The sequence below is a fragment of the Azolla caroliniana genome, unplaced genomic scaffold, assembly GCF_043228905.1.
Source record: "Azolla caroliniana isolate FFs.n. ecotype wild unplaced genomic scaffold, voAzoCaro1.0.p SCAF_852, whole genome shotgun sequence".
Taxonomy (NCBI): Eukaryota; Viridiplantae; Streptophyta; class Polypodiopsida; order Salviniales; family Salviniaceae; genus Azolla; species Azolla caroliniana.
In genome coordinates, this window is record NW_028231287.1 from 1 (window position 1) to 12,406 (window position 12,406).

Sequence of the window (12,406 nt, forward strand, 5' to 3'; positions counted from 1 at the left end):
AAGATGATAAATAATCAGTTGTAAGCTGCCACAGAGGAAACAGTGTTATATTGAATTCAGGTTCCCAAATGAAAATTCGATAAATTACACTGTCAATGATTGACCAAGAGGAATTTCTTATAGTCTACTAATAATGGTATATCATATGTAATTGTCGTATATTAGTTTATCCCCAACGTGGGAATTCCAAAAACTCCCAAATTATTTATATAGTTAAATAGAAAATTTTGCTTCTCAGGTAATGAAAGAACCTTAATAGCATCTTCTCCTTCTTGGAAGAGATCATCTTGCTTGACACATGCTATATCTATATACGGGGTGATTAGAACAACATTTTGTTCTTCTCTCAATCTTTGTTGTAAAATTTCTTCAGTATCACGCTCGATATCACGAACAGACTTGATTGCTTCTCGTTCAGCCGTTAAGAGGGTATTATATTCATCCAATTTCTCGAAACTTGTCATTGCTGGACTAAATGGATCTACCTGCAAATATAATGTTTTTATTGTGTCTTTGGAAGGGGCAGTAAATATACATATAAACACAGTCGCCTTTGCCTGCACTAATGCTACTCAAGATGGTTGGATTCTAATAGAGGAATAGCTTCAGGTATATTTGCAGAAACTAGAGAATATTAATTGTCCATGAGGAGCGCACCAAAACTAGATAATCGCAGTAATCAATAAATGCTGTTTAGAATAAAACCATGTGAGAGAATGTATCACCATGTGATCTCAAAAGACAAATTGAAGAGAAGGCCATAATATCCCAAGGCAACGAGGAAAGCTTGCTTTCTTGCCACTGCTGTCCTTGGTAATCCAGCTGAAGCATCTCATTGTCTCAAGGTGTGAATGATATCAGACCATGCATTTACCAGCGCTACCAAAGTCGAATGTGTTTCTCCACCTAGGATGTGAACACTTCTAATACACCTCAGAGTAGTATTAGAAGTGCTACAGAAAATAACATATATCTCAATGATCTGGCTCCTCTGATAGCAAATAAAAGTGAGCATGAAGAAACCCCGTCAGCGAATAAATACATGACCAGTCTATGCTCTCAAAGGGAGATACCAGTTGTGCAAGTCGGCATGAAAGAAATAGACAACATCAACTATAGAAGTGGGTTCATCCTTAGCATCAATACTGTATTGGGAACAATGCATAGAGAGTTCATATATAACATCTGCAGTCAAAAATCTAACTTTGGGGAAGAAAGGACCTTGGAAGAAACTAGATCCAGGTATATCATTCACTATTTTCATTTTCAAGGTACATTAGAGAAGATTTCATATACTCTCCATGCTTCTATGGTGGTAAATACCTCTTGCACTAGCTCCCTTACATTTGGATGGGTGATTTGTGAAAGGTATAAACTACAAAGAGATTGGATATCTGGCATATGAAAGCACCTGTGCAAATCCAATAAATATGATACAATAGCATCATTTTGATCACCAGTATTGAGCTCTTGCCCTGGGTGGCCTTGCCAGTCATTGAAGCAGGAAAAGGCTGTTTTCTAATATTTCCTGGAGGGGAAACAAGGAGTTTTATTTTTACAAGCTTTCAATTCTCTCTAAAAGACGTTAATATGTCTTTCTTTCTCCAGCAATGCCTTTCTATGTGTGCACTTCCTGTATTGGTGATTCATGAGTTTCGTTAACCTTGCAAGTGGCTCTTCAAAGAGTACGTTGTAAGCATGTTGGTGCTTCAATTTTGCAATTATATAACTTGTTTTACACCATGCTTATCTTTGCAAGTATGTTGACACTTTAGGATGTGAATATAATTAGGATCTTGTTCCTGTTCACATCCTCAAATTGTAGTATGGTCAATATGTTTTCTGCCTTTATGCCCCTGTACAATTGACAACTTCGTCTCACTTTATTGTATTCCTACGGGACAGCTGGAAACAAATCTGGAAGTTGGTATGGGCAACTCTCAAATTGTAGCTATGGTCAACTTCTTGTCTCTATAGTGTGTAATGCTACTAATCCAATAGATATGTATAATGCTAATGCATCAACGAGCTGAAAACATAAAACTACCACCAAACATATGTACCTCATTCCACAGGAAAAAACTTTGAAGTAACATAGAAATCTTTACTGTACCTGCATTAAGGTCAATGATCCATCTTTCTTGTACATACGAGAATTATGAGTTATGTGTCTCTCTATGTGATGGTAATCAACCCTTATCTCATCAGTGCTTAGCTTGAAAACGTATTTAGCCACATTGTCTTTTGGACGTGTTCCATTCCTTAGCTCATATCTATTTCAAGAAGTACCAGATCACAGGGTATCCTTCTCAAGCAACAAATCATGTAGTTTTAACAAGCACTTACTTTAGACTGATCTTGATGATAGGGAGAAGCTTTTCAGCTATAATTCGTCTCTTCGGAATTGGCAGGAGTTTTTTCTCTTCCTGTTTATCTGATGAAGCAGTTGACAGTTTGTTCCTGTTGCTTGGACTGAGAACAGGAATGGTTATGTTTGCATCCATAAACATGGAAGTATGGATTTGGAAACGAAACATTCAGTCGTGGTTCAAGAAAACTAATAGAATACCTTCCTTGCCAGCGTGACATCACCCTTGAACGAGTCCTGCTTCTCAGGCTATCGACAGACATTCTTCCAGCCCTACTACTTCCTTCTAACCGTACACTTCCTGGCCTCGAGACACTCCCTTTAGTGGAGCCATCACCACGGATACCAGAATCACTCTCTAAGTGCCTCTCATTTAGGACCTTTGGAGTCTGTTCCTCTCTAGTAGGTGGTTTTGGCAGTCCATAGCAAACACATCGATATATTAGACAATCTTCCTGGTTAAAGAACCTTTCCACTATCTTCTTTCCAATAATCTGCAAAAGAAAAGAATTCGAAAATGAGAATGCAGAGTAGAAGTGGATTTTATGTTATTTCTTCAAGAATAAAGAGTTATAAAAGGTTATCTTACTTCCTCTCGGCTGAGTAGTCCATCATTTCTACAGTTTTCATAAAACAAGAATTTGCGGCTCTCTCCATCAATTATCTCTGTTTCTTTCAAGGAAAAACTTGCACCGGCATCAAAAAAATCATGGACCTGATTCATTTTTCTAATGTTACGAAATTTTCTTGGCATTATTAGGCAGAAAATTAGCCATAAATTTGATGCAACTTTGAGGAATTAAAATGGTGTATGTTTAGGAGAAGAATTGCAAGCATTTTGAAGACTAATTGATACATAAGAAAATAACCTCTTCACATCAGTTAGAGATCGAGAATGGATTTGCCAAATTTTCCGTTGAGATGTTGATTTAGAAGAAGATTTTGGTTGACTTAGTGCTATGTTTTTTATGAAACAAGGGGGAGATACCATTGCTTCTTCACACAAGGCTTTGGTCCACTTTGCAAGATGAAGGCACAAACAACCAATGATGCTGGGGTAGGTGCGTGCTAGATGTAATATAGAAGAGTAAATTTTTCGTACAGTGTAGAAATTTGGGAACTGAGCCTTCATTGGCTCATAACTGGACAGATTTAGAGAGACCTTTAGTCTTGATGATTTCTCACTTAATAAAGCAATATAATCCAGGTGGAGTTGGGAGCAGTGACCAGTATCCAAAGAACTTCTGCGCTTCCCAAGCAAAGGTACCCAAGATTGGCATTAAGGTCATTGAAACAACTAGCCAAAAATGGAGATAATCATTGTTGGTATGCTGAATGGTTCCAATTGTATGGATGTCAAATATACCTTTGATGTCCACACCTGACCATGACTAAACAGGAAAAGAATAGAGTGATCTGAACTAATATCATTAAATTGGATCAGTCCCACATCTCTTGGTAGAAAGATGGCTCACCACAAGGCACTCTTTTTACACATGTAGCTGGATGGATTTATTATAAGATCTTATACAGATACACCTCTATCTCCTATGCTCGGTAGTGTGATAGGACTGCTGTGTACCTCTTCACAACAATTAGAAATTGAGATAGGGAGACATGCAGACAAATCTATGGAAGAACGGATATGCCAATTATGCCATCAAGGGGTAGAATAAGAAGACACTAGCTGTCACTGCAGTGTTTTTTATGAAATAGGAGGGAGATATTACTGCCTTTTCAAAGAACGCTTTGGCCCACTACAAAGAGGCCATGGAATACAAAGACCAGCAATGGTTGGTCAAGAGACCGAGAAAAGCTGTTGATCAACAACAATACAACCATAACACCTCTTCAATAGAGGACAAGCACAACTTTCTTTAGCCACATCACTCCTCGAACAAGACACTTGAAAGATGTTACAATAAATCATGCAATAGTAATGTGCATGCAAATAGGCCACAACCTCGTTACCCTTGTCATTGACAAATAAAAGCCACTATCACCCGGCACCAAAGATGTTTCTCTTTCTTCGGAGAGCTCTCCATCTTGAAGTGTTTAATGTTGGAGATTTTTCAAAGACAAAAGTTTCAGTCTAAGTTTAGAATCTTAATTTCTTAAATATATAGATTTAGTACCATATGTTTAGTTGTATTTACTTTGGTTTGTTGTCCTGAAAAGACAAGAAAACATTGCAAGATGTAACCTCTTGTTTGGTCTTATAGGCCATTTTGGCCTCTTAAAAGACATTAATATAGCATTCATTCGTTCATCTTTAGCACCACCACTCCTTTCTCTCATACTAGAGGTCAATCAAGGAATACAGAAGAAGTGCCCGACCATATCATTTGAATTGGATCATCATATACATCTTTCAGTGTACTAACATGCTAATAGAACAAAAGGCTCTGTGAGAAAATATGAAAGTACCTACAGTTGTCTGAGTGAGCAGCATCTCTGTTAATGAGTATGAGTGCTGGATATCCATACCAAGGTGTAACATCGTACAAGAATCTCATCAGATGTGATAATTACTAAGATATATACGAGTGTCTATTAGAGTCCATAATCATGGATTCAATCTTTTAACACAAAATAATCAATATGTCTCTGTCCTTTTCCTGTCAATTCTGATTGACATCGTTACAGTTTAGTTCCCTCCCCAATTTTACATGCATTTCCACTTAGCCAATAATAATACCATGTTGCCTTCAACTACTTCTCATCTTGGTGAATTTAAATTGGTTTTTAGTATGAAGAAGAGTACAACATTTAAGATTTACAAGTTCAAAGTTATGTTGGAATAAATACTTAGAGCTAAACCTTGTTTAAGTTCGGGATAAAAATGCGCTTTCGAAGTGCATCCTTCCGACGCTGAAAGAAGTCGTGGATTTCTGATACATTGGTCCTTTCATCATCTTCATATAAGATTATCCTTTCAATTAAGCCATCCCATCGTACAAAGTCACCATAGAAGGAGTAAAGTTCATGTGAGCATCGGTGATAGTATGTCCTTTTCGCACCTTTTGGACACCTGGAGTAAACAGTGTGCCAAAAATCCATGAGTACTAGAAGTGAATAGAGGAAAATGAAGAATCAGTCCTTGTGAGAAAATATATGTCCAAGTAACAAAATGACAGGATTGAAATATCAGTCTACAAATGGTTGTAATTTTGAAGAACTACACATAAACGTAAACCTAAAAACTTATAATTTTGCAGCATACATAAACAAAACAAATGAGCTATCATGTAGTCATATCTCCATTGGATGGCATGTTATATTTGCAGAGATGATTGTCACTTGTCAAATATGGTAAATATAGCTCTTATAAACCAACTTTACAAACTAATATCTAGTTCATCTCACATATATAATAATATTTGAGTTTATATACCATGATGGGGTCTTCATAGTTTTGATAACCTAACACATGTTTTAAGCTGAAATAAGCACAAACCTAGTTTCCCTAATTCTCTTGGGTGTTCAACACAATAGGTCTTCTCCCAAGGTAACCATCAATCGCGAGTAACAGAAGAAAGAAAGAAAGAAAGATATATTAACGTCTTTTAAGAGGCCAAAATGGCCTATAAGACCAAATAAGAGATTACATCTTAAGTGTTGTCTCGTCTTTGAGAACAAATCAAAATAAAATAAATATTACACAGTAAATATAAAAGTAAATAGCATGAAAAGAAAAGAAAAGAGGGAATCTGGTTTTTGGCACATGTGAGATCCTCACGTTAGGTATATTGTAGCTTTTGTCTTCGAAAGATCTCTAGCATAGGTCGATCTAGAATGGAAATGTCTCCGAAGCGAGGGAAGCACCTACGATGGTGGGAGAATGGCTTTTAGGAAAATGCATTTTGAAACATTGTCATGTGAATGTGTATCAGATCTATAAGTGCATGGGTTGAACCTGTATGATTCTGGACTGGAAGATGGATGAAATGGACAAAATGTGAGATTAATCTGGTTAAAAAGACACCAGGTGCCAAGGGCAACATGACGATGTAATGACGTATTATGAATAACTAACAATCAGGTTTAGTGACAAGTATTGGATTAGATGCCATCAAAAATTATCTATTACGGGCTGATCCATGAACTCGTCATCCTGGTTGGCGATGATCTATCTTCAATCATAGTTTTGTTTCTAGTGGAACCAGGCCCTCAGTAAGAATAGGTTACTTTGGTGCTTGCTGGTTATGATATCTTGTTTCATGATTTGGCTCCATCTGATATATGAGAGTTGATGGAAAACTCTACACATCAAAATGTGTTCCAACATTACATATTTGGATTAAATGTTACATCGTAGCTTCATATTTGTATAGTCACATGCAGGACAACAGTTCAAATTTTCAACTGCTGTAAATAAATAGAAGACTGACCTTGTTATATAAGCTTCTATGGGAATCATTAATGAGGGAACCCATGAAGGCGGAAGAAGCCAGTGATATGGCTTCAGGAAACCATTTTTCGTGACATCTTCGTGATCTAGCTTATCTAATCCATCTTTTGAAATTGCAATTCCTGCCTTGCTATTTGATTTTGTTGCTAAAGTTGTGTTACCTTCCATATTCGAGCTGACAACACTGCTTTCTGTTTGCATCCCTCCACTTAAGAAAGAATCCAGAACCCTTTCCCATTTTCTAATATCTCCCAATTCCCATGACATGCTATCTAAACCTGATCTGCTGGGATTAGTTTGCATATTGATAAAAATATTGTGCTGATTCCAAATGTATTCAACAGCTTGATATGGAGAGCCATGTAGTTCATAACGGTATCCAGTGCTAGGCTCGATGAAAAAGTTTTCAGAGATATCTCTTTTATTTGATGTTACTAAAACCCAACAATGTAGGCGTTTCTTATCCAGCACATCAAGACTTTCAGTTGCAGTGTTGCTTATTCCTGACATTACTTCAGCAGCATTTTGTTCAGGTTGGATACAACTTGTATTTTCAATTTCCATTTGTTTTATCCGCTCCTCATCAAGGACTTCATATGGAACTCTTTCATTGCAATATGTGAACAAGTTGTCTTCCTCTTCATTTTGCCCCATATGCACACCATGCTCATATATGCCCTTGAAACCTTGAATGAATTTCCATACAAGTGTGCCTCTATCTTGCTTATGTAGGTTTAGAAATTGCTCGTTAAGTATGGGGGATGATTCTTGGATATAGTCACTTTCGATATTGGCCTGGACAATACAGGAAGAGATACATCATGTATATAAGTATCGATCAGGAATCTATAACATTTGTGTGCATGATACACCTTTATTCATCTTTCCTTCATTACTATACAGTATTTTACTTCAACTCTAGGGTTAGTAAGACTTGAGGAGCAATACGTATATTAAATAATATGCCCATTACTAACCTTGTCTGTCTTTTGTGAGGGATGAAGATTCTCCTTCTCATGACAAGGCTCATTCTCCTTTGCTTGAATGTATGGACAGGTAGTATATTCCTGCCAAAGAATGTATAATGTGAAATATGCATCCAACCAAATAATAATAAGAAAATATAAAAACATTAAAGGAAATCAGAAAACAAGAATGAAAGTCTATGGTTTTTCTTCCTCTTGCATTTTCACTTCAGTAAGAGAGTTTGATGCTGGCCATGCAAATATTACTTTTCCGAAAATTAATATTTCTTGTAAGATTTTCTATCTGTATAAAAACTCTCAGTAGATACCATACCCGTTAACCACTGTGCAGAAAGCAGGGCTTCTAGCTATAAAATATTTGGTGAATTCTCAGTAGATAAATATAGTAGTTTACCACACTGCAGACAGCAGGGATTGATAAATAAATTCAGAAAATACACCAAAAACATGCCGTGTGGCCTAAATCTGAGTGGAGTACAAAAACAAATATTCACTTGTATACTTTTCTTTTTGATCAATATTTTGACAATTAGCATGTATTCAATCCAAGATGCAAATTCCATCACAGTTCCTTCCTTGTATATAAAAGTCATTAAAACCTGATTGTTTGTTGTGATATGCAGTGGAGCATATCCAACAACACAAAATGCTTCATACCCTGCTCCTGAGAGAAATGAGGTCAAAAGTACTGCAAAATCAAAGCAATCTGCTCTCCTCCACTACAGCCAATCAAAAAATTACAATGCATCAATACTTTTTCAAAATAACTGAAGATAGATCAATCATATCATTTAAATAAGTGACAACATAAAATGCTACATAGCTATTATTTAAGGCATTATACACACATGATGTGAGATAACAATTTTTGGGGCAATAGATAAATAAAGAGGTTTGGTTAGATTAAGGATACAATTAGACCTCAATAGTTCCTGAAACTTACAGATTTCAGTTCCAGACAAAATATCACATGCAAATCCGAACATGATACACACAGACCTTGAATTGTACATGTAGTTGTTCAGTTGATGAATTTCCAACAAGCCAAAAATCACAATCATGAACGTTGAATACATAAAATAAAGTTATTTTTCTATAATAAAACATACACATTCGAACAATTGAATTAAAATTTGTATTCTTATACAAGGCTGCTCAAGAAATGCAATGTGAGAAACCTACTCCAGCTTTACAGATGAAGCCAAGGTATTAATTTTTCCCGAGGTATGAGCCTGTAAGGTAGAAATGAACTGAACTTAAATGCTACAGTAACATCTCCAAAAGGCCACTGTGACCTATGAAAGCAAAAGCTACATCCATGTGCATCCTAAGGAAATCTGGTGAAATAAAGCACAATTAGGTATAATGATGTTGGTTCCATGGTACCATCATGTACCATCATGTATATTCATAGGAACAACAAAATTCTATTGCGTTCAACAATAATGAAGACTGGTGTTTTGATGGCTGAATTGTTGGTCTAAATAGTCGACTCCAAAGTCATGTACAGACTCGGCAATTGCATTTTGAATGAAAGGAGGACACAAGAAATAAACAGAGGTCAGCAGTATATTATTTTTACATTTTTTATTACATCTATAATGACAAGACATTGAATGCAATAATCTGCAGATGTATAAATATGTGAAAACTGGAAAACGGCCAAGCTAACATCCAGGTCAAGGAAATGCAAATGAGTTTCAATGCTAATAGTTTGTCAATCATCCTCTTCTTTTACTTTAATATAAACATCTCTTTTGTTTTATTTGAAAATCAATCAAACAAAGGATATCATTTTTGAGTACATGCTTATTGATTGAATATCTCTTACATTTAGAACTGAAATCGGTGATGGCAGATACGATGGAAACATGATGGGATTCTCTAAAGGCTCATAAGTAATAAAGTTAGCCAGAAATGATGCACATGATTCCCACTGAAAGAACTCTACATAATCTGAATGTGAAGGTCTGATTGTAGTACAGATACACTTGACAATGTCGCACTCATTCAATGCAGCAAACATGAAGGGTCTTCTATCTCGATATCTTTGCATAAACTGTAAACAGTTTTGAAAGTTAAACTTCTTTTAAAAATCTCCAAGTGATGCCAGCCTATCCTGGTTTTATAAATTTGCTACAAAAAACATCAAAATAACAATCTATAACTCAATGAGAAATTTAAACAAAATTGAAGTTTTATAGAGTGATGCTGTAATATGTACATTTATCCTAACTATGTCATGGTTATCGTTTTGGAAGATAACATGCTATATTAACATAAAAAACTCAAAAAATGGAAGTTCAAAGATAGAGAGTACTCTTCGTTCATAGTTCTTTATGTGTTCCAGCAGATGGGATTCTTTATCTGATAATATCCGGAATGACTTAGGTAGTTGTAGCATCTGTAAAGCTGTCTTTAAGAAGTTATTTGATAGCTTAAAACTCCACAGTAATTCAGTGAAATTCTAGCATAAATGTGAGAATATATATTAAATAACCAGACCTGTGTCTGTCTTAAAAAGAGAATCCTTGCAGTTTTGTTTTGCAGAGGTTTGTCAGTTTGGATGTCACCAACCTTCAAAATTTCCAAAAATGTTAGATGTTGTATGGGAGAATCTGCGTCTATTTTCATGAAAGCAAAATGCTCTTCAATACTTATGATTAAATAACGCAATCTGAAAATAAAATGAGAAAATTAGGTTTTCTAGCCCAAGGTCACTAGCAATTCAGATTGTGGGTCATATCCTCTTTTACAACTATCTCAAAGCAACGTGTGGATACCCAGTTTGCCTTATCAGAATTTACTTTATTCTACATCATAGATTGAAAATATAATGCAAAATATAAGGCACCGTAGTATGTTAATTGCATTCCTTGCACTCAGTTTTGCAAGAGTTTTGCAAGAGCCCAGGAGAATTGATAGAAGTATGTGTCCAGCATTGGTTACAACACTGTGAGAGAATGGATCATGCGAACAGATTCACCTTGCAGATTCACCTTGAAGTTCAAGACCAGATTCACCTTGCAGAATGAATCTCTCCATTTTGGATTGACCTATACTAGAGATCTTCCAAGACAAAAAGTACAATATATCACTTGTGAATCTTACATTTATAAATGACAAGACTCTTGGTCACATCTTAATTCTATTTCTATTTACTTTTTTACTTAGTTGCATTTATTTTGGTCTCCTATTCTCAAAGACGAGAAAATATTTTCAGATGTAATCTCTTTTATGGTCTGATAGGCCATTTTGGCGTCATAAAATAAGTTAACTTTCTTTCTTCTTTCATTCTAGAAAGAAGAGAGAATTTGTCAATTGTATCATCAGGTAGTGGAATATGAACACTATGTTTATTACTATAGTGTTTTTTTATCAATAAGAGGGAGATATAATTGCCTCTTTAAGCCAGGCTTCGGCCCACTACGCAAGGTAATGGAATATGCAGTATAAATCTTGAGCTAGGACTTCCTTCTTTAGTAGTCAACTTGACAGCCATTTCATGTTTATGGCTTGTGCATTCATGATTCTTACTCAAAATGTACACATCTCTGAACCTAGGGTTTACATGCTCTACTATTTTATTGGAAAATGTCAACATGAAAGTGTTTCCAATCCATCAGGAGAGTTTGCCAAATAATCGGTTCCATGGCTATCAACATGGAAGAATTTCATAATCTGTTGCATTGAGTTACCAATAAAAGCTTAGGCAGAAAACGAAGTCGCAGATTGTTTCGCTTTACAAAATAAAGGAGAATTAGAATGCATAACCAAATAAATTTGAAGAAAACCTTTGGGGGCAAAGCATCACAAACAGCTTCCAGGTAGTAATCCCATGACACCCCATCTAAGCTGGCTGTTTCTTCAACAGCAGGAGGTGCTGCATGTAAATATTGAGTGCCCTCTTGGAGAACAAGAATCTTCTCATCACAATAGCAAAACCTATAAGTAAATATCCTATATAATCAGCACTGCTGTATAACAGAAAAAAACTGAGTGTGTCAAATGAAATAATCTTAATAGCCCAATTGTGAGATCATGTTTATAAAAGTTTCTCGTTTACTTAGTATACAAGTCTGAAATAGGAGACTTCAAAGGAAATTGCTCATTTCGCAGAGGATGTTTTCCAGAAAAGGTTTGAACTTGAAAAAGAAAGAATAGAAATTACACATTGGTAAGGCACGGGATGATTCCCAACTCCAATTCAGTCCACGTATTGTTCCCTGTAAACAATAGAAAACAGTTTATATTCATTTGATGTCTTCTACATCTCCAATGTTTTGACCGTAGCTAGAGAGAGATCCTAAATGCAATCAAAGGACTCATCAAGTTACGATGATAAATTTTGATAGATTGGACTTCAAGACAAGCCTTTGAAATAACACAGTCCCATAACCTAGCACAGATGATGGTTTTCTGCATATTATAATCCTTTACCGAGTAAAATCTGATGAATTTTCACAGGTCGGCAGTTACTATCAACTCAAATAGTTTGATCAACTGCTGAAGTAATGCAGTTTCATAACCCAGCATGAACTTCTGCATATTTATGGTAATCCTTTGCCAAGTGAAATTCTCAACAATCCCCACCATGACATATCTGATGCCAGTAATGTGACACCATAGTATCTTTAGCCA

The 12,406-nt window shown here is 35.8% G+C and overlaps 1 protein-coding gene across 1 annotated transcript; it reads right to left on the reverse strand.

The window, feature by feature from the left end:
* Positions 1-4: 4 nt before the first annotated feature.
* LOC147847574 (uncharacterized) lies at positions 5-12,037 on the reverse strand (the record flags this gene model as incomplete). Its single annotated transcript, XM_087339032.1, has 15 exons — positions 11,937-12,037; positions 11,560-11,710; positions 10,271-10,342; positions 10,086-10,169; positions 9,597-9,824; positions 8,365-8,484; positions 7,757-7,846; positions 6,760-7,574; positions 5,189-5,399; positions 2,958-3,083; positions 2,570-2,862; positions 2,347-2,472; positions 2,114-2,273; positions 252-485; positions 5-25 (listed from the first exon to the last, which is right to left on the reverse strand). Coding segments are annotated over exons 1-15 (2,817 nt in total), but the record flags the coding sequence as incomplete, so codon positions are not given.
* Between the last annotated feature and the right edge of the window lie 369 nt (positions 12,038-12,406).